We start from the raw sequence: 27320 nt of genomic DNA, 5'->3' as shown, positions 1-27320 counted from the left end.
GGAATCAAACCTGAGACACTGGTACTGTGAGGCAGCAGTGCTAACCACTGAGCCACCATGCCACCACAAATAGAACCATCAAAATTGACATGAACTTATCAGACCACTGTAAGAACCCAAGTGGCTCACAAATATCCTTCAGTGAATTCTCCTGTCCTTACCTGGTCTGGGACATAAATGATCGCACAGGTCCCTGCACTGATAAATGGAGCAAGGGTCTCTTCCTGTTGATGAATGAGCAATTCCCACCTTCAGAGTATGTCGAGCAGCTTGAGCTGTAAGTGCAGAATAATTACTAATAAGAAGACCCTCAGTGTATATTTACTTGGAGTCATAGAGCCATAAAGTCCTTTTGCAGGGAGACAGGGCCTTTGGCCCAAACTGGTCCATGCCGACGAAAATGTCCACTCACGCTAACCCCATTTCCCTGCACTTGGCTCATATCCTTCTAAATCTTTCTCATCCAAATTTGTCCAAATGCCTTTAAATGTTGTTAATGTACCTGCCTCAACCACTTCTGCTGGCAGCTCATTCCATATGCATAGCACCCTCTGTGTAAAAAAGTTGCCCCTCAAGTTCCCTTTTATTCTTCTTCCTCTCACCTTAAACTGATGCCCTCTAGGCTTCGATTCCCTAATCCTGGGAAAAAGACTGAGTGCATTCACCCTAACCATGTCTCTCATGATCTTATACACTTCTACTTGTGAACCTCTGGCTGTGACATCACTACACAAGTGAAAATCTCCCTTATATTTTCCGTTATTTCATTGTATACCATAAATTTTAGGATTAAAACTTTATCTTTTCACGTTATACTGCAGACCAGCAAGTTATCTCAATTTATTAGGTCTGATTATTCAGGGAGCGGTTAATGTTTACAAAGTACTTCGAATTGAAACACAGACTTTAGAACTTTGAATGCACTGAAGTATTTCAACACTGACATTCAGGGAAGGCACAAACTGCATCACTTTTCAATCAAGTGCGGACATGGATGCACGTACAAAAAAACTGCATTTAAAACGTGAAGTCGGATTAATCAGCGCTGTTTGTTTAATTGTTGGGACAATGATCGGCTCAGGCATCTATATGTCTCCAGAGTGGGTGTTGCAATATCTTGGGAGTCCTGGAGCCAGCCTTGTGATATGGGCAGCCTGTGGATTGGTGTGCACGATCGCCGCTCTTGCATATGTAGAACTTGGCACTGCTATAAAAGAATCCGGTGGAGAGTACATATATATCCTAAGAAACTTTGGTCCTATTCCTGCCTTCCTCTTCTCCTGGACCTCTGTGTTTATAGCTAGACCCGCAGGAATTGCAGCGATGTCTTTGAGCTTAGCCCAATATATTGCAGCTCCATTCTATGTTGCATGCCTACCACCAACATTTGTGGTTAAATGTACGGCAGCTGCAAGCATTTTAATTATTGGTATTATAAATGGTCTTCACGTAAAACTGGCAACCCGCATTCAAAACATTTTCACTTTTGCTAAGCTACTGTCCCTACTTATCATTGTGACTGGGGGGGTAGTGTTACTATTCAATGGACAAACGCGCAGTTTTCAGAATGCCTTTCAAGGAACAGCGGCAGGGTTTGGCTCAGTGGGGATTGCATTCCAACAAGGAATGTGGTCCTACGATGGATGGAATAATTTAAATTATGTGACTGAAGAAATCAGACGTCCTGAGGTAAGTGCAAAACAGTTTTTAGTCAACAGTAGATGATTTAAAAATCAATACATCACTACATACTAATTACCATGAGCACCAAGGCCACCCTCCAGATTGTGTTCAGCAGTTAGTGTGGTACACCCAGTGTATAAATCCTTGGAAGCAATTTGACGTGACTGGGTTCTATAACACTAATTGAGTTGCTGTAGAAGTCATTATGTGTCTGTATTTCAGTTAAGCTACTTTGGACAGGTTCTTTCCACTAAAAAGACTAAGAGTGTTGAACTGATTTTGAAAGTATTGGGTAAGTTTTAGATTCCAGACTTAGATTTTCATTGTCACACGTACTCAATTGCAGAAGTACAGGAGTCCTGTGAAAAGTACATAATGTTACCATCTTAGTACAAAGTTACTGAAGTACAAAAACTCAGGCACAAAGTTCAAAACGTTCAGCATTACCTTCATGGAATAAGTAGAAAATAAAGAAATAAGGTAATAGTTAACATTAAAGTCCTTCTTAATTTAAGGATTCAGTGCAATCGTTGTGAGTTGGAGGTCCATCGGGCATTCAATTTCATGACTGGTTGTGGCTGGTTATGAGTAGACAAGGCAGTCCCTGAAGTGGAAGGCGAGTCATTTGGTGATGTTCTGAGATTTCTTTCAGAAGGGGAGAGAAAGCTGAGAAGCAAATCCATTAAGATCGACAGTTGTGAGGCTGTGGGTCACAGACAGGACCTTAAAGGGACAATGAAAAGGAGGGTTGAGTGAACATCACCATGACCAGGGTAGGCCTGATTCTATCACAGCAACAAAGATGGAGTTAGTAAACAAATCAACCATGCTTTCATTGACTAAATAGGCTCAAGCCCTGAATATATTCAACTTGTTTCTATTCAATGAAACAAAATTAAAATACTACCTATGAAAAGCAAATAAGTCAATTCAGTAGCTTCAGTGATTGAAGTATTTAGCTGCAGCCAGTATCTTTGCCTGTAATGGTTGAGGATTCTGTCGTAATTTTAAAGTTACAAACTGTTTGATCATCTCTGATTTCAGTATGTATTTTGGTCAGAGGCTTGTTTAAAATGAGTAGGCTTCTTCGAACCCCCAACTCATAGCCCATTTGCCCACGAGGCATTCAGGAAGCACTTTGGTGTGACAATTTTCCAACATGGGGTTTTTCAGGAAAATATGGCCCAAGGTTTCTCACATTCCGATCACTTAATCTAAACTGTCAATTTTCTTTCTCCCCCAACACTCTACTGCCTGTCCTTCCCAAGATTGCAAAAATGTTGTCCCCTCCACACTTCACTTCAGCTCTGATGAAGAGTCACCCAGACTCGAAACATTAGCTTGCTTTCTCTCCCTGGATGCTGCCTGACTCACTGTGATCTCCAACCTTCTTTGTTTCCAGATGTCCAAAGATGTGCAGGGTAGGTGGATTGGCCATGCTAAATTCTTCAGAGGGTCAGTGTTGATTCGATGGGCCAAATGGCCTGCTTCCACACTGTAGAGATTCTGTGATTCTATGCCCAAGGGGAACTTTAACCCCAGGAAAGAAACATTTGGTGTCAGGTTGAAAGTGAAAATTGAAGAACTAGCTGGCTCGCATGCTCCCTCTTCTGGCTATAATATAGCTGGCTGTGTTCATTGGGATTGATGCGTTTGTAATGAATACAGATTTTAAAATCCTAATCACATCACAGTGACTGCTTTTTAAATTGCTTTACACAGCATATTAAACTTAATTTATCCAGTATGGATTTTCCAGGGCTCAAGGAACTTGCTGGTGAAAAAGAAACGAGTTATATTGCAATGTTTAAAGTTCAAATTGTTTTATCTCAATAAAGCCTCAGTAATTACATCTGTTTTGGCAATTCCCTGTGACAAACATTTTGCAGAGCCTTCTTGTCAGCTTCGGGGCTTCACTGGCTTTCAATTCAACACCAGCAGGAGGCGAACTGCTCCAGAAGGATAGCAGACAAGGAAGCCAGTTGTCAGGCCCCGTCACTGCGATGTGCTGTGGTAGGATCAGCAGATGTGGAGTCTGGGGTGGGGGCATAAAAACAGAGAGAAGATTCAGAGGGTTTCAGGTTCCACGCATATGGCTCAGTTTCCTTGACATATCCAAAGACCAGTGTCTCCATCAGCAGAGATTCACATTACCACAGAATCCTTGCATGGTGCATTGTTAACAATACTGGGGAGTAACAGGTACAGATTGTCATGTGAGTTTATGATGTTGTGGCAATAATGCAGACTGGGCCCACGGACAGCCAGGTCTGCATGTTAAAACATTCCTGACTACAAGATGTTCTGCAATGTTATGAAAGGAAAAGGGTGGGGTGGCCCTTTTGACTAAGGAGAGCAGTGAGGTCCAGGCTAAAGTGGATATTTCAGAGTTCAAGGCTGGAATCAAATTGACTAGAGCTAAGGAATAAGAAGGAAGTAATAACAGTGCTTAATGTAATCTGTAGACAATCAATTCGTGGGAAAGATGTTGAGTAACAAATTTACAAGGAAATCACAAGAGGTATAAACATCAGAATTCTAATGCAGAACTTTAACCACTTTAATATGGACCGGGATTAAAGCAGGAAAGGGCAGCAAGAGCAAGTGTGCCTAGGCTACATTCAGGAGAATTTCCTACAGCAGTCCAACAAGAAAGGAGGCACTGCTGGACCTAGTTCTTGAAAATAAGGTGGACCGCATAGGTCAAATGGCAGTGAAGGACATTTAGATTACAGTATCATTGAATGATAATGTTTAGGATGATGGTGGAAGATGACAGTGGTCAATCCCAAGTACGAATAATAAACTGGTCATGAGTTGACTTCAGTTGGGGCAAGAAGAGAGCTTGATTGATGAGACTGGAACCTAAGGTCATTGGGAAAACTGTAATGAAGCAATGGTCCACCTTCAAATGATTCAATACCGGTCAAGGTCTATTCCTTCAAAAGGAAAGTTAGGGAAAGCAAATCCAAATGTCCCTGAATGTAGCCAAGCTAAATACAGAACGTTCAAAAGGGAAGTGAAAAATCCTAAAGTCTTCTAAAAGTACATCAATGACAACAATGGCAAAAGGAAGAGAAAGGATGGTTAGGGACCAAAAAAAGGATTGACATGTGGAGGTAAAAGGCATAGCTGAGGTGTTAAATGAATTCTTTGCATTCTCTTTAGTCACAAGACAGTTCCTGCACAGATGATGATGGCAGAGGAGAAAACACAGTCACTAGAAGGGTGAAAAATGGATAAGGAGGAGGTATTAGTGAGTTGTCAATACTTAAAGTTGATAAAACTCTAGGACTGGATGAGATATTTGCAAGGACATTCAATAAAAGTGAGATTGGAAAGTGCAGAGGCACTGGCAATGATTTTCCAGTTGTTCCTAGATTAAGAGTGCTGTCAGAGAACTGAAGAACTGCAAACATTATACACTTACTCAGGAAAGGTTGTAAAGATAAGCCAAGCCATTACAGACTGCTCAGTTTAACTTTGATAGTGGGAAGACTTCCTGTAACAATTTATTTTGGGAGAGAATGACTAGTCTCATGGGAAAATGCGCATTGATTCAGAAGAGTCAACATAAATTCTTTTTAAGGGAAAATCCTATCAAACTAACACGTGGAATTTATTAAGGAGGCAAGAAAGAGGGTTGATGAGGGGAAGGCTGTTGATGCGGTATCTATGGACTTGCAAAGGCATTTAACACAGTACCACAGTATGGGCACTGGTAATGGAATAAAATGGACAGCAGCAACATGGATACAAAATTCACCAAAGGTACGGAAACAAAGTGTAATAGTTAATTAGTATCTTCCGGACTGGAAGATATTTTTGTCGTGGAGTTCTCCAGTAGTCAGTGTGGAGACCATGATTTATTTATATAGATCTCAGTGTGTAGGGGACAATTTCAAAGTTTGTGGATGTAAAACCCTGTGAGAATTGTAAACAGTAAGGAGGACAGTGTGGAACTCCAAAAGGATATTGACACATTGGGGAAGTAGGTGGATAGCTGGCTGATGATGTTCAATGTCAAGATTAGAGTGGTGCTGGAAAAGCACAGCAGATCAGGCATCATCTGAGGAACAGGAAAATCGATGTTTCAGGCAAAAGCCCGTCAGCAGGAATGAGCATGATGATGTTCACTGCAGAGAAGTGAGATAAAAACAACAGCAAGACAGTGTTAAAATAAACAAGGTAAAAACAATGACTGCAGATGCTGAAAATCAAATACTGGATTAGTGGTGCTGGAAGAGCACAGCAGTTCAGGCAGCATCCAACGAGCAGCGAAATCAACGTTTCGGGCAAAAGCCCTCCAGCACCACTAATCCAGTGTTAAAATAAACCCTACTATTGTAAAAGGCGTGTAGGAGCAGATAGATATGTATATGTATGTAAGTCATTAAAGATACAGGACAGGCAGAAAGAGCTGTTAATATACCAGGGTTCACTAATAGGTGAATAGAGTACAAGAACCAGAAGGTTATGATGAACTTGTATAAACACTGGTTATACATCAGCTGGAATACTGCATACAGTTCTGTGTACCTCACTTTAGGAAAAATAGGAATAGAAAAGATAGGAAAGAGAATGGTTCTAGGGTTGAGACACTCCAGTTATGGGATAAATTAGGACTGCCTCCAAGTATCATGATGTGCCGGTGTTGGACTGGGGTGGACAAAGTTAAAAATCCCACAACACCAGGTTATAGTCCAACAGGTTTAATTGGAAGCACCAGCTTTTTGAGCACTGCCCCACAGCCACCTGATGAAGGAGCAGTGCTCCGAAAACCATTGCTTCCAAATAAATCGGTTGGGCTATAACCTGGTGTTGTGTGATTTTTAGCTTCCTCTGAGTGGGTAGGGATAAGAAGATTTGATAGAGGTTTTCAAAATCAAGAAGGGTCTGGGCAGAGTGGATAGGGAGAAACTGTTTGCATTCATAAAAGGATTAACAACAAAAAGGCACAGTTTAAAAGTCTTTTGCAAAACAGATGAATATGAGGCAAGAAGATGTTCATTCACACATTGAGTATTTAGGACCTGGAATGCTCTGCCCAGAATGTGGTGGAGGCAGGTTCAACCAAGGTATTCAAAAGGACATTGGCTGATTATTTAAAGAGTGATAATGTGCAGGTTGCTGGGAAAATGCAGGAGATTGGCAGAAAGCCAATGCAGAGACAATCGACAGAGTAGCTTCCTACTGCACTGTAACAATTCTGAGATCCTGAGACATCCAAAGCTCCATTTCAGCCTACACACACCACTTTGTACAGACTTCTGTATTGAGATTCCAACAGCAGATAAATCGCCTGTCACTCAAACTGCCTGAATACTTCTTCTCCTGATGACCAGACTGGAACACAAATGGGATCCTGTGGAGGTATGACAGAGATGGACATTGATTTATGAAGCAACAACACCTTTGGCAGAGGAAGGGAATAGAAAATGGGGTACAAGCAAAAGCAGAGGTGGTGATTGTGCTTCTTTCCAGTGAGATAATATTGGCTGCTTTGTCGGGGGGACAACATGTGAAGAGTGGGACCATTTCTCATATCAACGGGATCAGAGAAAAAAAATTGGTGGTTAGTAGTTTAATGCAAATGAAATCAAGAGGAGAAGATAGGAGTCTTGGAAGAAATTAGCTCATTTGAGCGATGACAAAGAAAATAAAAAGAAATGTGTTCCAGGGCTAGGACAGCGAGATGATGGAGAAGGATGGGTACGAGTATGGGTAGGCAGTGGGAAGAAAGAAGTAGGAGATGCTTCTAAATGGATGGTTTCTATTTTGAGAGCAGAAAGTTTGAGCTCAGATCACATGATATGCAAGTAAGCTTGGTGGGGCAGTGGAGAAATATATCAAGGAAAGGAATGTCTGGGGTTATCTTGCAAATGAAATAAAAAGACAATGGTGGAAATATGAAAAGCTAATTAGCTCACCATGCATCTAAAGCAATCTTTGTCCATTTTTTATGTTTGAACATGGACAATTTAAATGTGGAAAAAATAATATTGTTCATGTTGTATTCTTGCCTGGAACTAAGTTGCCATGATTTCTGCTACATCAAAACATCAAGAAGTCATGCAGTTATTTTCCATCCATATAAAGCAGTGGATGAGAAACTGTGTGGGTTTTGAGGATAATTGTAAGTGTCCCAATAGCCTTGCTAGTAACTAACCTAACTTTCTGTTTCAGGTGAACCTGCCTCGAGCTATATTGATTTCACTTCCGTTGGTGACCCTGCTGTATTTAATGGCAAATATCAGCTACCTGGCAGCCATGAGTCCAGCTGAGATGTTGGCATCTGATGCTGTGGCCGTAACCTGGGGGTAAATTACTTATGCTAACATAAAATAACACTTTATTTGTTTTTTATTTAACGCATTGTATTGACAAATGAATTATGTGTTGTGACTATCTTCATTCAAAATATCAGATACATTTGCAACCAAGAACAATGCCATGAACTAATCCCATTAGCTCTGTTTCTTCCCTCTGCTCCAGCCCCTCTGTCTCCTTCTGCCTCACATGCTCAGTCTTTTAGTCCCTTAGAAGATCATATCACTGCATCAATTACCACCTATTGCAATGCATTCAAAGCTTTCATGAACTTCTCTGTAAAGAAATTCTCCTAAACTCTCCTGCCAATGTTTGGACTGAATTTCAAATTCATGACTCATTGACACTGATCCTTGACATCAGGTTTTCAGTAATCACTAATACATACTCAATTCTCCACTAACTGTCCCCACCTCGTCCTGAGACTTAAATCTTAGGTCTGTTGAATCAACCAACCTCAAATCAGCCCCACAGTCACCAGTGACTATCTCTGAAGGCAAAACAGACATAGAATACTTATCACTCAACAGTTTTCAGGTCTTTGGCTCCTTACACAAGCTGGGGTATGGCAGTGATTTCAGGCTCAAAAACTCACTGACTCAAACTCTACAGAATTGTTCTTCAAAACTTTCTTTAAAATGAAAACTTAACACAAGGTTAATTAATTAGCATTCAGGCAATTACAAATATAACAAGGATATGGAGACAGTGGTCAAAATATTCAATATTAAAGAAACTGAGGGGTAACTTTTCATGTAGAGGATGGTGCGTGTATGGAATGAGCTGCCAGAGGTGTTGGTGAAGGCTGGTACAATTACAATGGGTACATGAATAGGAAGGGTTTAGAGGGATATGGGCCAAATGCTAACAAATGGGACGAGGTCAAATTGGAATCTCTGGTCAGCATGGATGAGTTGGACTGAAGGGACTATTTTATGATATATGACTATATGACTTTATTAAATCTCAGACTGCATTGCCATTGAACTGATGAGTTATGGACATCAACAGGAAGTTTGCTGGTGAAAAAGGATTTAAGATTGTGATGTTGTATCAACAATGTAAACTTGCATTTATAGAACACCATTTGTGCAATAAAATGCTCCACAGACCTTAATGACCAAAATTTGCAAAAACCGTTCACTCCATGAATACCTGGTCAGGTCCATGCCCCCCTACAACCCACCCTCCCATCCTGGCACCTTCCCCTGCTACCGCAGGAATTGCAAAACCCACTCCCACACCTCCTCCCTCACCTCCATCCAAGGCCCCACAGGAGCCTTCCACATCCATCAAAGTTTCACCTGCACTTCTGCACATGTCATTTATTGTATCCGTTGCTCCAGATGTGGTCTCCTCTACATTGGGGAGACTGGACACCTTCTCGCAGAGCGCTTTAGAGAATATCTCTGGGACACCTGCACCAATCAACACCACCACACTGTGGCTGAACATTTCAGCTCCCCACCCCACTCTGCCAAGGACATGCAGGTCCTGGGCCTCCTCCATTGCCACTCCCTCATCTCCCGACACCTGGAGGAAGAACGCCTTATCTTCTGCCTCGGGACCTTCCAACCCCAGGGCATCAATGTGGACTTCACCAGTTTCCTCATTTCCCCTCCCCCTACCTTACCTCAGTTCCAACCTTCCAGCTCACCACCTGTCCATCTCCCTTCCCATCTATCCGCTCCACCCTCCCCTCCGACCTATCGCCTTTACCCCCACCTCCATCCACCTATTGCACTCTCAGCTACCTTTTCCCCAGCCCCACCCCCTCTCCCATTTATCTCTTCACCCTCGAGGCTCCCAGCCTCATTCCTGATGAAGGGCTCCGGCCCGAAACATCGATTTTCCTGCTCCTCGGATGCTGCCTGACCTGCTGTGCTTTTCCAGCACTACACTCTCAACTCTGATCTCCAGCATCTGCAAACTTCACTGTCTCCATAGTGAATGAATGATAACTTAGGATATTGGTAACAGAGGACATGGTCACAAATGATGGAATAATTTAAATCAGGAATGTGCAAGCAGATTAGAATTGGAGGAGCACTGATATCTTAGAGCATTATGAGGATGGATGAGGTTATAGTGCTAAGCACAAGTAAAGCTTTCATAGAATCGCTACAGCATGAAAGCAGGCCATTCAGCCCATCAGGTCCACACAGGGCCTCCGAAGAGCAGTCCACACAGTCCCACCAACCCCATACCCTATCCCTGTGACCATGTATTTCCCATGGCAAATCCATCTCGCCTGAATGTTCCTGGACAGTGTGGGACAATCTAGCATAGTCATTTCAGCTAATCTCCACATCTTTGGACTGTGGGAGGAAACCAGAATACCTGGAGGAAACCCAGGCAGACACGGGGAGAATGTGCAAACTCCACACAGACAGTCGCCTGAGGCTGGAATTGAACCTGAATCCCTGGCACTACGGGGCTGCAGTGCTAACCACTATGCCACCCACACGAGATTTGAGCACATTGATGTGAAATTAAAAGTCAAGACTTCCCTTGACTGAAAGCCAATCTGAATCAGCAAGTACAGCTGTGATAAATGATTGACACTTGGGGTGAGCTAGCACACAGGCAGTAGAGATTTGAATGACCTTAAATTTGCAATATGTAGAACATGGGAAACCAACCTAAGAATATATTGCAAAAGTTAAACATAGCGGTAACAAAGGGGTAAATGAGAGTTTCAGTGTCAGCTAAGTTGAGGCTATAATACAAAGCTAAAAACAGATGATCTCACTGATAAGTTAGCTAAGTCCTCTCAGTGTCAGTATGAAACCATGTTTGAATTAGACTGGATCAGCCTCACACAGGTGCCAAGAAAGAGTCGCTGGGAAGGGAATGTAGTTTGTGCCAGGAACTAAAGGTGGTTTTAGTTCTTGCCAATATTTGATTGGAACAAATATCAGCTGCGTCCTTTAGGTGAGTGGTAACAAAGGCTGATTGGGTCAGGAAGGACCTGGTGACTAAGGAGTAGATAGCATTGGCTGGAAGAGTACGTCATTGGCAATTAGAGAGAAATCAGCAATAATCAGGGAGAGAAGGAGGTTTGATGATTTGGGATGGGGCCAAGTGGAGAAAATTGGTCAGTTTTCCTTTAATGTTGGATTCATAAGTGCAGTGCTACTCTCCATCTTCAACATTGAGCTACTGGAAGCATATTCAGGCAGAATATAAAGTGAGCTGCCAATGAGCTATTGCCTGCTCTGTTGTGCCCAAGGCAAATTTTACCCTGATGACTTGTGTTCTCTATATTGTCAACATATATACCACACAATTGTCTATTATAATCACCTCGGTACCCTAAATATCGGAGAGGCCCTCAGTTTGTCCTGATAAATGAAGCCCCAACCGAATCTGAAGGCAATTGGACTCCAGAACCTAAGGCTGTAATAACAACAACAAACAGGGAACAACTTAAATTTCACCTTTGTCACTCTCCCAGTCTCTGCTGAATAGAGGGAACTAAAATGTTCCTAATATATTCCAAGCGTCTTTACAATAGAGCTATACTTTAATAACAGTTTAGATAACCCCAAGTTGGAATGATAATAGTGAAAAATGGTGAGAGAATTGTCTTTCATGGCTTCTTTTGGAATGTTTTCTATTTTCAGAAACAAGGTGCTGGGCAGCTGGGCGTGGCTGATGCCATTGTCTGTTGTACTTTCCACATTTGGGTCTGTAAATGGTAGTTTCTTCACTGGAGGTCGCAGTTGTTATGTAGCAGCCAGAGAAGGTTCACTGGTAAGGACTTAAGGCTGAATCTTACGTTTCTGTTGGCTAAGTGTGAGTTGTGTTGAATTGTTTTTGGAGGAATTCTTGCCATGATGCAGAAGTGAGATTTCTTCCCAAACTCACCTCATTAACTAGCTACACCATCCCTATGGCATTTTTCAGGTCTGATGCTATCACCATCTTATCACATGCCTTTCCTGGAACAAATCGCCACTCAGCAGATATCTGCCGAAAGACAAAGTTAAAAATCACACAGCACCAGGTTATAGTCCAACACAGTTATTTGAAAGTACAAGCTTTTGGAGCACTGCTCCTTCATCAGGTAGTGACCTGAGGCCTCAGGGATTTTTCTTACCAAACTCACCTCATTAACTACCTACCCCAGCCATCTATCATGTCCAATTCTATCCCTAAGATGTTGTGGGAAGGAGAGAAAGAAGAGAAAAACCATTGAGGGCACTTTGATGGCCTGGATGACAATGCACTCTTCATTATTTGACACTTGTTTACACGTGGCAGCTTTTCCACCTTCCACCTTGTTGTTTGTCTCAGTGTAGTCCCAAACGAAACTATGCCAGCATTTTGCATGAGTACCAATCCCCTCAGACTGAGACATGGTTGCTTGCTTGCTCCACATGTGGGGTGCTTGCTGTGTAAGCTGCGAGCATATTGTGCAGGTCTGAGGTGGACATGGCACACTGCTGTTCAGTATGGTTTACACCCTGTTGTTTGAGGACTACTGACTGGGTGCTAACTGACACTGCATGGCCAGATAGGCAAGGAAATGTGGGCATGCAGGGAGATCTAAACTCACATAATATTCCAGATGTAGCATCATCAATGCCCTGTGTAATTGCAGCAAGACATCCTTGTTCTTGTACTCGAATTCTCTCACTATGAGGGTCAGCATACCGTTTGCCTTCGTTGCTGCCTGCTGCACCTTCACACTTACTTTCAGTGACTGGCGCATGATGACCCCCAGCAGAACAGAAGAAGAGATAAGTGTTGATAAATTTCAAGAGGTACCGGTGTTGGACCAGGGTGGACAAAGTCAGACAAAACACAAGGTTATTGTCCAGCAGGTTTATTTGAAATCACAAGCTTTCAGAGCACTGCTCCTTCATCAGGTGACCACTCTCTGAATACTTGTGATTTTGAGTAAACCTGCTGGACTATAGCCTGGAGTCATATGATTTCTGACTTTGATGAATTTCAAAGAAGTGACAAATCTAATGCGCTTTTTATTACCTAACAACTGAAAAACACACACATTTGAAGTAATATTTATTGAGGTTTTTTTTATCTGGAACTCAAACCCAGATTGCTGCTAATTGCTTTGTCTTTTTCTCCCAGCCAGATATTCTGTCCATGGCTCACATCCACCGTCTGACACCATTGCCTGCCCTTTTGTTTACAGCTCTCATTGCTTTGATAATGTTAATCCCGGGAGATTTTGAGTCAATAGTCAATTATTTCAGGTTTGTGCAAAATTGTTTTGTTTTAAATATATCTATATTCAACCTCCTGAAATTCCCACCAGGCTGTCTGAGTCCCCCACTCTGATGGAACCCTCAAAAAATATTGAGACCTATTCGTTTGAGTCTGAGATGCATTTAAGGCAGGTTGAATTGAAGCATTCACAAGGAAACTGTGCTGCTATTTGAAAAGAAAGAAACTGCACATAATGGGAGATGGCACAAGAATGGTTCTAGGTGAATTGTTCATTTTGAGAGCTGGTGGGAACATGATGAACTGAATGGCACCTGCTCTATTTCTGTAACTTGGTTCAAACTAACTATTTCAATCATAGAGATGTACAGCACAGAAACAGACCCTTCAGCCAATTTGTCCATGCCAATCAGATATCCTAAATTAATCTGGTTTCATTTGCCAACACTTGACCCATATCCCTCAAAACCCTCCCTATTCATATACCCATCCAGGTGCCTTTAAATGTTGTAATTGTACCAACTTCCACCACTTCTTCTGGCAGCTCATTCCATACACACATCATCTTCTGTGTGAAACAGTTGCCCGTAAGGGCCCTTTTAAGTCTTTTACTTCTCACCCTAAACCTATGCCCTCTAGTTTTGGACTCCTCCAACCCAAGGAAAAGACCTATTTATCCTATCAATGGCCCTCTTGATTTTATAAACCTCTATAAGGTCAACCCTCAGCCTCCGACACTCCAGGGAAAACAGCCCCAGCCTATTCAGCCTCTCCATGCACAGTAAAAGAGCAGTATACCATGGAAACAGACCCCTCAGTCCAACTCCTTCTGTTGGAGTTACGCTCATAGACAAGGGGAATCTTGGAGAAAGATAGCACACACGGGTATCACTTTGTAGATTTTTATTAATCTGTAAACATTCTGTGATCCCCTTAGCTGGAGTTTGAAACTAGCAGCCACACTTTAATTTATACACAAGAAAATGACTCTGAATTAATTTTCCTTTCAATTATCATTTATGTTTTTTAGGGCATAGTCACACAATAACAACTTGATGCATCACATGACTTGAACTTTTTACTTCATGTTTCTTACTTTACAGAACAGTACACAACCTAACTGGTAATAAGGTCAGGAGTCACACGACACCAGGTTATAGTCCAACAGGTTTATTTGAAATCACAAGCCTCAGAACGTTGCTCCTTCACCACGTCACCCAATTGAAGCAGCTAAACCTTTTGGACTATAACCTGGTGTAATGTGAGACTGTCAACGCCAGTTCAACACTGGCACCTCAACATAATAATTTGTAATAAACAATGGCATTGGTAAACTATTCATACATTTATTTATAATTAAAGCAATTGGACTTCTATCTTCAATGGGAATGACCTAATTTGAGATAGTTTTGGTTTAATAACAAAATAACACTCACATGTTACATGGTTTGTGCCTTTATCACTATAAAATCACAGGTTCACCTGATTTATAAACAACAAGAAAGAACATCGCCCAAAATTATTATTAAAATACCTCTGCCTTATCTCAATCAATTCCATTATTGTTCAAGCATTCAATTTTGAATCTAACTTGACTCATTCACAGAAGTAAAGTTGTCCATTGTTATGTTTGTATAACTTGTCATTGAAAAAATCCAAGACATTATTCCAATGCCCTATGAATTTAAAGGGATAGTCAGCATTTGCAGCTCCTTTTGAATTTTTTTTAATCTCCAGCTGAAACACACATACCAACAGATTCAAGAACAGCTTCTTCCCCACTGATATTGGGTTTGTAAATGGACGTCTCAAATTTCAACTCTAATGTTGATCTTGCTTTTTGTACACCTTTGTTACAGCTGTAACTTTGTATTCCTCACGCTGTTCAATCACCCCATGATCTTTGTGTCTTTATGTTATAATCTACTGTACTGCATGCAAAAACAAACATTTTATTGTACTTATGTACATGTGACAATAAAAAATCAAATCAGGTTCCAGGCTATGTATAGAGGCAGAGACTTTGGTGACCCTCCTGAGCCTGTGTAGGATATGATTCACAACTCCTTCAAGTAACTACATTTTGGATCCCTTGCATGGAGTGTCCTCCTTGCATCTTCACCATTCCCTCAGTAAAAGGATTATCAGTTAAAAATTGAGAATATTACTTAATTTTTTTCTCACTTGATGTGCAACATGGAACACCATGGCAAAAATAATCACTGGATAGAGTGTAATTCCCAAAATGATAATCAATAGGTTGAAAGCCTGAAATGTTTCCAGGAAAGCAAATCCCTGAGTCAGAAATGTTGACAATATTTGTTATTCATTCCAAGATTTTCTGTGGACTTTAAACAATATTTAGCATGTCTAAGGTTGATCTAAGATTCATAAAGGCTACTCAATATTTGATTTGGTTCCTAAACAGCAAGCAGCTTTTCCAAATATGTGTACTTCGTGGGTGAGCCTTCATAATCCATGTACACATTTAGATTAGTTACAGTATGTTAATATATCAAGTGGCTTCTCTTTGGCATTGTGCAATCTCTTCTAGAACTGCTGCCTACTCATCAATTATGTATTTTTCCTGGCTTAAAGTTTCACAGCTTGGATGTTTTATACTCTAACCTTTGCTGCATTGGTGTATATGAAAATTAAGAGACCTCATCTTCATCAGCCCTTCAAAGTAAGATTTATTTTTAACATTATTACTTCTATGAAAAGACATTGATGTATTTTCAACATTTTTACCAGCATCAGTTATTAACAACATCAAATCACTGTTGTTTATAAATTCCCACTGATGTCATACCTTGCTTATTGATTTACAAATAGATAATGGATAAACACATTTAAATGCATATTATGGACTTACAAAATTCAAGCTGCAGGAATGTTTAAAACTTTGAAATTGGAAAAGGCAAGCCTACATCTTTGATAGGATTACGTTGTGAATGACATTTTGAAGAGATGACTAAAATAATGGACAGGGAAATGTTTATGAATCGTGTTTCTATCAAATGCCTCCTGGAAATTCATAAGGTCCAAAACAACTATTAAAGTTGAAATCCATGGAATTGAAAATAAATCATTGACATTGTTTAAAAATTGGTTAACTTGCAGCTAACTAAATATCTCATTATTAGATATCTAATTATCTAATAGGAATCATAATGAGATCAAGTTCAACATGTGTTTGAAAGGAAGAAACTCAAAACAGCTAAGATTCTAAACTTAGATTTGTCTAACTTTTAATCTGATAGTCAGAAATAACCCACAGTAAATTTGGGAGGCTCTTTAATGGGTAAAAGAAAAGATGATCTGTGAAAAGTGTTCAAAAAACAATTTAACATGGTTAAGAAATAGTTCATTATCCCAAGAGGCAAGAGCTCCAATTGTCAGTTAAGGCTGTTTTTTTTTAAATTAGAGAAATAAGAGAAAAATAATACAACAATGCAGAAAGAAATTAAACAGATTAGCAAATGGGAAATGTATAAAGAAAGGATTATATACTTGCAAGGATTATCAGAATCAACGTATTTTTTTACAACTGCACTAAGAAATTTAGGATGATCAGAAGCAAAACACATTCCTTAAAACTGAAGATGATATTGTTATTGAAGATAAGGCAATGACAGACATGTTGAATAATTACTTTGCATCATTATTTAGTGTAGATGAGGTTATTCCTAAGGAACTGGTATTAAATCACAGACAGGAACTCACTAAACCCAATATAAGCAAAATAAAAGTGATGCCAAAATTATGGTTTTAAAATATAACAAAGCTTCAGGATTACATGGCTTCAGTCCCTGGTCTAAAGAAAGTAGGTGAGAACATTGCAGAAGCCCAAAATAGAAATGTCCATAGTTCTTTCAGTTTAGAAACCTTCATTTAATTTAAAAAGTTGTCCATGTCATTCGTGGCGAATAGTGAGAAGGTGTTATAGCTGAGGTAACAACATCTGCTACCAGAAAAGTATTAGAGTCTATTGCTAATGATAGAGCAACTAAACACCTTAACATTTTTCAGCTGAGAAAGCCCCTTGGACATTTTAAAGAGATAACTGAAGGAGTGAATAGGGATATTTTTGCATCAAATGCCTTCTGCAAGTTCCTACGGTTTAAGAAGATTATTAGCTAAAGTTGAAATCCATGGAATTGAAAACAAACCTCTGACACAGTTGAGAAACCAACTGATTTGACAGCAGATTGAGAGAAGGACAGTCCCAGAAGAGCTGAAGAAAATAATTACAGAAGGTGGTTAAATGCATAAGCAAGTTTTTAACTGTGACAAAACTGGAATTTATTGGAAAAAGTTGCTGAGCAAGACATTTATTTTGAAAGAAGAAAAGCAGGCTAAGGGACACAAGGCATTGAAGGACAAGCTACCCTAATGCTTATTCTTAATACCACTGGTAATGCTGTCCTTAGGCCTCTACTAGTGTACCATTCAGAAAATCCGAGGCACTTAAGGGCGTTGATAAGAATACACTTCCTGTTATGTTTCATTCACATCCAAAAGGTTGGAACTCCCAAATGATTTTTTTCTGAATACATGAGTGGATACGTTTGTCCTTTTGTTGATGAATGCTATAGAGAAAATAACCTCGATAATAGGTGTCTTTTGATTGTCAATAATTGTACTGCTCATCCACCTGGCATTGCTGAGTATGCCAGTAATATTTGTGTTGTGTTCTTACCACCGAATACGACGTTGTTGCTGCAACCATGTGACCAGGGCTTAATAGCCACACTTAAGGCTAACAACATGCAAAATGTGATGCCTTTTATTGTAAGTGCCATTGACAGTCAGGGTAACTCTGACGCATCTTTGCAAGAGATCTGGAAACAGTACAAAATAAAATTGGCAATCACCAGCCTTGGAGATGGTCTCGATATGCGAACAGTCTGGATGAGAAATGGTGTTTGGAGAAAACTGTCCCAAAGCAGTGAACAATTTTAAAGACTTAGAACAAGAAACAATAAATACGGTAATAGTGACTTTGGTTAATGAGGCTGGCAAATGTCAGGTAATCAACTTTGGAGCTAAAAAGGACAGAGCAGTGTACTTTCAAAACAGTGAAAAGCTAAAAAGTCACAGTCCAAAAAAAACAGCTCAGGGCTTTGGTATACAGGTCATTTAAAATGTGATAAATAAATACAAAGGAAGAGGTGGGTGGGGGAGAATTAGAAGCACTGTGGTAAGGACAAGGAATGGGACTAGCTGAGTTGCTATTGCACAGGACTGAATGGTCTCTTCCTGTTCTGTAACTGTTCCACATTTCTAAGATTACATTGATTCCCAGTCCCTCAGCTCTCACATCCTTCTTCACGGTCTTAGTCCTTCCGTTTCCTATAATCTTTTCTAACACTCACAGATGATGGGTTTTTGCCCGAAACGTCGATTTTACTGCTCCTCCGATGCTGCCTGAACTGCTGTGCTTTTCCAGCACCATTTTAATCTAGACTCTGGTTTCCAGCATCTGCAGTCATTGTTTTTACCTAACCCTGAATTCTCAGAACCCTGAATTCTCCAAATCCAGTCGATCATGCATTTCTAACACCAGTGGTCATGCCTTCAATCATGCGCCATATAATTTGCTCACTATTTCTTTGCTGCCCTTTCCTTTTATTATTTCCTTTTCTTGGACTAGGCTTTTGGTGAGCTCTTGTATTATCTCCTTATAGTTGTTCAGCCTATTTTGTTTCATCTGATTGTGATTGTGTGAAGCACCATGGAATTGTTTCTCAATGCTGTGTCCCTTTAATTTACTGATTGTTAGATATTGTGAAGTTTCAATGGACTCCACGGAAGACTAAAACTTGAAATTTATTTTGCTAATTCAGACAAGATTTTCTCTAAAAAATATCAGAAACTCTGCAATGAGTTAGTTCAGCCCTGTTAATATAGTTAATCATCTGAAGTTTGTTACTTGGAACACTATTAAATTCATATGTTTGCATGTCCTAAGGTACCTCAGAAAGTAAAACTGAAGAGTCACCCTGAGCAGATCTGAGTGATAATTGATCGTCTGGAGGAGGAGGCACTTTTCAGCTAGTTAGAAAGATGAGGAGATTTAAGAAGTTAGTTGCAGAAGATGAGGTCTGAACAACTGGTGGTTCTCATAGATTTGTTTTTAGAAGTGGTGGATGAGAGTACAATTACAACACTGAATCCAAAAGATGCTTGAATAAGTACATGAATAGAAAATGTTTGGAGGGATATGGACCAGGATCAAACAGGTGGGACCAGTTTAGTTTGGGTTTATGGTCAGCATGGACTGGTTGGATGGAAGGGTCTGCTTCATTGCTGTATGATTCTATGATTCTATAATTCCTGATTGATGATTTATGTCTACAAGGTTATTGTCTGCTATCGTTTCAATGCATTGATTCCTCCTACAGAGTTAAAAGACATTTTCCTTTCTTCAACCATTACATCTCTGACTCCCCTGACATAGTTATCTTACAGCTGTGAAATTAGCATCAAAATCTCCTTCAACTAACTTCCAAGAAAGGTATTGGGTGCTGCGTAGAGTGCAGAATTGCAACTATTGGCAATGAAATAAGATTTGAAGAGACAACAGCAGCAGCTTGGGAAGTGAGGGACTGCAATGGTGGAATAGCAGAAGCAGATATTTTCAATTAAACCAAAGAACTTCACATCAGGTTGCAGGTCTGGTTTTGTCAGCTTTACTGCAGATCATGAGTTCAATACCTAGCAGTGATTGTAATGGGGTCAGCCTGCTGGACCTCATATAATGAGTACCTTGATTGAAGCAGATTAACAGCACCTATCAGGGAGCCCTTGCTGACATAAAATGGTTGAGTGTCAGGTATACTGACACTCTGGTGCTGAGTTTGTATGAAACAGTGTTATAGTCGCAGACTGTATATGTGTACATAAAGGATGACTTGATGAGGGGATATCAGCCTCTGTAAAGTTATTTCACAACCATATTTTCATAGAACCATAGAATCAGTACAGAAAGAAGCCATTTGGCTTATCGTGTCTACACCAACCCTCAAAAGAGGATCCGACCCAGACCCTGCCCCCATCCTCTCCTCGTAACCCCATATTTCCCATGGCCAATCCACCTAAGCTGCACATCTTTGGACTGTGGGAGAAACCCAAATCCATGTAGACACTGGGAGAATGTGCAAATTCCACACAGCCAGTCACCAGAGGATGGAGTTAAACCTGGACCCGTGGGTGCTGTGAGGCAGCAGTGCTAACCACGGTGCCTAGGAGAAGATCTATTGTAGCCACTACCACCTCTGTAAAAATAAACTAGAATTTACTAAGTGCAATAAGCTGAACAAAAAGAAAATTAATGTCTTGTGTTGCACTTATTGAAAACTTTATCTTTCCACTTGTAGGTGCCGATGCTTGTGCCAGTGTTCATGCTAATTATTTCAACCTACCTGGTGGTGGCGCCAATTGTTGGAAATCCTCAGATTGAATACTTGTTTGTTTTTGTATTCATGCTGTGCGGTCTCTTGATTTATTTCCCTTTGATTCACTTCAAATTATGGGCAGGCTCATTGGGCCAGGCAACTGTGTTTCTGCAGTTGCTACTAGAGGTCGCACCAACCCAGGCAAACCTAGATTGATTATACAAAATGGAAAATATTACAGATGTTGGAAATTGCAACAGAATCAGCAAACCATGGAAACACTCAAAAGTTGAGGTGTCATCTATGGTGAGAACAGACAGGATGTTGCACCACTATAATTTATCTTAATTAAAAAAAGGATTGTTGATTTGCTGTTATTTATGGTGAAAGTAGCCATTCATTTCCAAACTGCAGGTTTATGGTTTGGTTACAAATTGCACGCAGATGTAACACTCTTTAATGAAACGCAATAGTACAAGATGAATGCAAGTCACTGAAAAACACTTAGGGCTGAATATTCCCATTTTCACTTAGTGTTTTGCTGAGTGAGAACAAGCCCAATTTGCCGTGGCTCACAGCAACTTCTTTCTCATGCAATCTTGTCTCTTCAGCTCACTAATTATGCACCTACATTGTCTGTTTTATGCAATTGTGCAGCAGGAGCGGCAGAGACACCCTTCACTGCCAATATAGTTCACACCGGTGTCACTGTATTTATAGCCTGGCTCCACAAGTCAGAGGAGAAAGTGAGGACTGCAGATGCTGGAGATCAGAGCTGAAAATGTGTTGCTGGAAAAGCGCAGCAGGTCAGGCAGCATCCAAGGAGCAGGAGAATCGACGTTTCGGGCATAAGCCCTTCTTCAGGAATTCCTGAAGAAGGGCTAATGCCCGAAATGTCAATTCTCCTGTTCCTTGGATGCTGCCTGACCTGCTGCGCTTTTCCAGCAACACATTTTCAGCTCCACAAGTCAGATACTGAAACTGCCTCTCAAACAGTGGGTGATTGACCATTACGACTGAGGACATGGTCCCCAAAAGAAAATGTGTTCTCCGCTTTGTAAACAGACAACTGGATGTGCTGGTGGAGAGTGTGGGTGAGAAGAGAGGGTCACCCCCTATCTTGCTGATCACCACAGGAGACCGTAACACCAGACACAGCCTGACCTCCTCACAGAGAGTGAACCAGGCCAGTGCTGTGTCTGGGGTTAAAAAGAATGCCCAGTAATCTAAAAGCCGTAGAGTGTATCCTGCACAGATGTATGAGAAGCTGGTGCAACTTTGTGCAAAACAACCAGGCAGAGGCATGCAAGTCATTGGTGTCCCTTGGTTCCAGTGTTAACGGGTCGTGGTAATGGTAGCTACAGAGTGAATTTGTATTCCATATGCAATCATATGATGGCCAGGTCAAGAAAGTAGCTTACTGTAGCTGACAAATACCCACTCAGACATTGGGAATTTGTGACTAGTTTTTTGCCAAAGGAGAAGAAAATTGGAAGTGGTGTAGAAACAAATTGAGTGGGTTATTAATGAGATATAAATTCATGGAATATAAATGGCTCAGTGATTAACACTGCTGTGTTACAGCACCAGTGTCCCAGGTTCGATTCCAGCCTCGGGCAACTGTCTGTGTGGAGTTTGCACATTCTCCCGGTGTCTGCGTGGGTTTTTCTCTGGGTGCTCTGGTTTCCTCCCACAGTCACAAAGATGTGCAGGTCAGGTGAATTGGCTGTGCTAAATTTTCCCTAGTGTTAGGTACATCAGTCAGAGGGAAATGGGTCTGGGTGGGTTACTCTTCAGAGGGTCGGTGTGGACTGGTTGGACTGAAGGGCCTGTTTCCACTCTGTAGGGAATCTAATCTAATCAAAATGCTGCTCAATATCAAGGCTCTGAAGTCACCATTAAAATCCTCAGGGGAAAATTGCAAAGCTCTTTCTTGAAGTTGAATTTCTGTTTTTTCATTCTTGCCACCTATCTCAACTTTCTCAGCATTGCCCAAGCCACATAAAGCAGGTGAAAATTCCATCCTATGGAAAGCATTTCAGGGCAGTTTATAAAAACAGTCTTCAGTCCACTTCTCCTCTAGTTCTTCTTCTATCCCTTAATTATTATGCTGCCTAGAGAGAGTGAACTTGAGGCTAGGGATATGGAAGTTTGGGGTATTCTGCATCGACACTGTATGCTGTTTAATTTAAAATTAATAAAAATGTTACTTCTGGGTAATAGTTTATTCTTTCTGATGAACAAGCAAACTTCTTGTATTGGCAACCTATTTGTTATATTAATGAAATAAAAGTTTTATAGAAATAACTCAAAACAAAAGAAATGTTGGCACTGAAGTGACATTTACATGCAAATAAAGTTGGTGAGAGTTGCCAAAAGAAAACAAAATTATAACCTTTTGCAAGATTTCTCATTGCCATCACAGATATTCCATCTTCATCATTACAAGTTGCTGGCTTTATCAGCATTTCCGTGTGTTTAACCTTTGTTTTTAGTATTCTTTCACTGACTATATATTATTAACTGCTGTTTGAAATTATTGTAGACACCAGATTTAGTGTAAATGTTTCAGAGCTAACTCTCCCCAGGCTTATTACTATGCAAGACCATACTTGTCAGATTTCTGACATCAACCTCATTGTGTGGCCATTGTGAATTCACAGCACAAATTGGCCCTGTTCTGGGAGCTCTCTCGTAAGTAGGAGGAGACAGGAAATAATCCACAACCACAGTTTTCAAAGGCTGCATTCACTACATAAAAGAACTGCTTTCAATACTGTTGGAGAGAAAACTCAGAATCAGGTGATGGAGACCTCCTTCATGTGTAGATAATGCCTTGGAGATATTTTGAAAGGAAACTAACACATGGCAAGAGTCCTACTGGGATTCCAGGCTGTTGCTCTAGAGATAAGTGTTACAATCTGCTTTTGCACATACCCCAAATAAGCTGATTTCCCCTTAAACTTAAACTTCATCAGCCAAGACCATGCTTATGCCCGAAATGTCGATTCTCCTGTTCCTTGGATGCTGCCTGACCTGCTGCGCTTTTCCAACAACACATTTTTCAGCTCTGATCTCCAACATCTGCAGTCCTCACTTTCTCCTAGCTGATTCTGAACAGCCTTATGTGGACGAATTGAGAGAAAAGAACTCTGGGAATCACACCTGTGTTAATTTCCAGATGAATTCAGTTGATTTTCATATGAAATGAATAATTTTTAAGAGAGTACTTTTGAAAATCTAAAATATCATGCATGATGCACCAGGATGAAATTCCGGTAACAGTCCTTCTTTGAACTTTTTCATTCATGGGATGTGGGTGTCATTGTCTAGACCAACATTTATTGCCCAGCCCTAATTGCCCCTGTTAAGGTGGTGGTGAGCTGCCTTCTTGAACCACTGCAGACCACATGATGCAGATGCACACATAATGCTGTTAGGAACATAGAAGGAACAGGCCATCAGCCCTTCGAGCCTGCTCTGCCATTCAATATGATTGTGGCTGATCACCCAACTCAGTATCCTGTTCGTACTTTCTCCCTAAACACTTTGATCTCTTTAGCACTAAGACCTATATTCAACTCCTTCTTGTGAATATTCAATATTTTGACCTCAACCACTTTCCATTGTAGAGAATTTCACAAACTCACCAGTATCTGGGTGAAGAAATTTCACCTCATCTCAGTCCTATATGATCTTCCCCTTATCCTTCGCTGTGACCCCTGTGTTATCCACCCTCCCGTTTTGAATATGGATGCCACATCTGCAGTTTTTCAATCCTCTGGTACTTCTCCAGAATCCAATGATTTTTTAAAAATTACAACCAATGCATCCACCATGTCTGTAAGTTCAGTGTGTGCCTTCAAGATGAATTTGTGGATGCTGATATCTCCATGTATCTGCTGCTCTTATTCTTTGATTTATCCTCTCACTCTGACACCACTAACAATTTAACTCCCTCTACGTTATATATGTTACAACACCTGGTTATAGTCGGACAGGTTTATTTGGAAGCACTAGCTTTTGGAGCGCTGCTCCTTCATCAGGTAGCTGTAGAAGCAGTGATCCAAAAGCTAGTGCTTCCAAATCAATGTGTTGGACTATAACCTGGTGTTGTGTGATTCTTAACTTTGTCCATCCCAGTCCAAGACCAGCTCCTCCGCATCATGGCTACATTAGATATAAAACTGGTTCTTACCACTTTATTTCTGTGGATGGCGCTCTTGCCCAGCTTGACGTTTCTCTAGTAGCAGAGGTAAGAAACTATGCTTATCCGCTGACATAAAGAAAAGCAGAAGTCTACTGGTTCCGCTTGTTGCAAAAGTAGTGCTCATGTTTGGAAACAAATTTATTGCAAACAGAGTTGTTTTATATATATAGGCATTGACATGAGTATATGTGACAATATACTGGATTAGTGGTGCTGGAAGAGCACAGCAGTTCGGCAGCATCCAAGAAGCAGCGAAATTGACATTTCGGGCAAAAGCCCTTCACAGTTCTGACTGAGATTGAAAGGATGCACTGTTTCATTTTCTAGTACAACTCATCTATTTGCCATATCAAATGTTATAAAAGTTGATAATCTGGCCAAATATGTAGAACGTGTTAAAAACATATCAATTAGCTTTTAGTCAAGAACAAATAATTGGTTTATTATCTTAATTTAACCTATTTAAACACAAAGATTATTAACAGTTTAGATTCTGTAATATATTCTCATATATGTACCCTTTCGAAATAAATCACCACATATACACAAGTCTGAGGATAAACAGAAAAGTGAAAACTCTGCAGAGTATTACTTTTAAAATATGTTGTGCAAATAATAGTTCAACTCATGAAAAATTATAAATAACAGATTGTTCTGATTCTGAAGTTAATCTGCACACACAAACTGATGACAGCAGCACAGTTGTAGTCGACTAAAATACCTTCACTTCAGACATCGTTGGTAGACTCTAAAGAATCCTCTCAGAGACCCTCCATGAGTGGTAAAGATGATCTTTGATGGGTTTTCAGTTCACACACTTTGCTAAGAGGAATTGCAAAGAAAGAAAGAGAGAGAGAGATCAATGTGCTAGTGATCTTCAGATAGGTCAAATTCTATCTCACTGAATTCAAAACTATAACATTTCTATCTCACACAAAAACTGCACCTCTCCATGAAAGTTCTCTAGTCTATATGACTTCATATGAATTCCCTGCTCCTTGTTGTAGGTGTGCAACATTATTGTTGTTGTATCCATTCCCTCTTTCTTAGCAAACAGCCCCCAGTTAAAAACAAAATTCGGCAAACATCTATTCACCAAAAACTGAAAGACTCCCACAATTTTCACTGCTGCTAAATATAGCAGTCAGCAATGAAAGAACTGTGGTCTGAGGTTCAAAATTTGATATCTTAATGTGTCTAATAACTTTTAAACCATGTCTCCATTATTATCTTCAGCTCTACCAGACATTTTAACTTTAAAAAATTTATTACCTGTGTTTGTGTGTGCAATTGATGTCATTTTCTTTGGAGGGCGAGGTGGAATTAGTAAAGAAACTTCCTTTTTCACTCAAGGAAACCTAACAAATGGATCCTTTATTTTGATTTCGAAAATACATCTTAAATTAATATATCAGATAGCTGCCTAATCAAAGGAATAAAAATAAGTGATGCAATCGATCAAGAGGGAGTTAAAAAGGGAGGAGCTGAGTTAGCCTTCTTCACCTGGCCATAACAGGCTTGTATAACAAACTTGAGAAAGTAATCTCAAACACTTTTGGTTCACACTAGCTATAACATACAATGACACAAAAGGAAATTTAATACTGTAGTAAGTTTCAGGACAGCAAACATATGTCAGTGTATCAAGTAACTCTAACATATGTTACAATAATTGCCATGCTATGTAATCATGCAGTTGACATTGCAGAGACTGTGCTTTGTCTTTGCACAATGTTATATACAAGTAGCACACACATTTTGTGCTTCCTTACTGTAAAACTTTGCTGCTTTTTGTCATTTTTGCATGTTCTTTGCCACCTTGTTTCCGTTCTGAATCCTTCTTCTTCAGTTCTCTGTTCAAAAACAGATCTGACCCACAGCGCCATGATCATGGGTGGAACAACAAAGCAGATCTCATTTTCACCCCAGCCAGAACAAAGATCAAACCTAATGCCAGCAATATCAATCTGATTTGGACCTACTGTCCAGCCAATTGAACCAACCGATTCCATGAGGGCTCTGAATTACCATGGCAACATGAATTGTGACATACTGTGGTTGAGGTTCCAAATCTCTTCCCAGCACATGACTGATCATGATTCTGTCCTACTCTTAACACTTGCCATTTGTATATGTTGCAAGGGTTTAACATGTTATGCATACACCTTCCTTGGCCATCAAGTCCCAGAATTGGACTTGAACAAAGAGTTTCTGGCGCAGGGGCAGGAGTGCTACCACTGCACTACAAAGCCCATTATGGATCGATATTTACAATCTCAAAGTCTTTGCCTAATCAATGTTCTGATTAAATATTTTCTGAAGATTTTCTTAAATTGCCACCCTTTTCTAGGTGGCAAAATTAACATTCCAAAATATTCAAAATTAGAACAAATTGACATTTTCACAATAATTACATATGTCTATTAAATTGTCTTTTAATGACTTCATTAAAATTTTCAACTGTGTCTTCAATGGTCTCTCCTAAAAGCTTTGTCTCAGTC

The 27320-nt window shown here is 40.3% G+C and overlaps 1 protein-coding gene and 1 long non-coding RNA gene across 2 annotated transcripts; one reads left to right on the top strand and one right to left on the bottom strand.

Annotated features, from left to right (window-relative positions):
• The first annotated feature begins 942 nt into the window (after positions 1-942).
• LOC140466774 (b(0,+)-type amino acid transporter 1) lies at positions 943-21378 on the top strand. Its single transcript, XM_072562395.1, has 6 exons — positions 943-1689; positions 7870-8003; positions 11640-11769; positions 13114-13238; positions 15808-15895; positions 20592-21378. Exons 1-6 carry the CDS (start codon positions 991-993, stop codon positions 20823-20825), a joined length of 1410 nt encoding a protein of 469 aa, XP_072418496.1. The 5' UTR covers positions 943-990; the 3' UTR covers positions 20826-21378.
• Positions 11884-26361, bottom strand: LOC140466825 (uncharacterized). The gene is made up of 3 exons (XR_011955294.1): positions 25541-26361; positions 20637-20816; positions 11884-11985 (listed from the first exon to the last, which is right to left on the bottom strand). It is a non-coding gene; the product is annotated as an uncharacterized lncRNA (long non-coding RNA).
• Positions 26362-27320: the final 959 nt, after the last annotated feature.

This window comes from Chiloscyllium punctatum, chromosome 3 (assembly GCF_047496795.1).
Source record: "Chiloscyllium punctatum isolate Juve2018m chromosome 3, sChiPun1.3, whole genome shotgun sequence".
NCBI lineage: Eukaryota > Metazoa > Chordata > Chondrichthyes > Orectolobiformes > Hemiscylliidae > Chiloscyllium > Chiloscyllium punctatum.
This window is presented reverse-complemented; position numbering and strand designations above follow the sequence as displayed.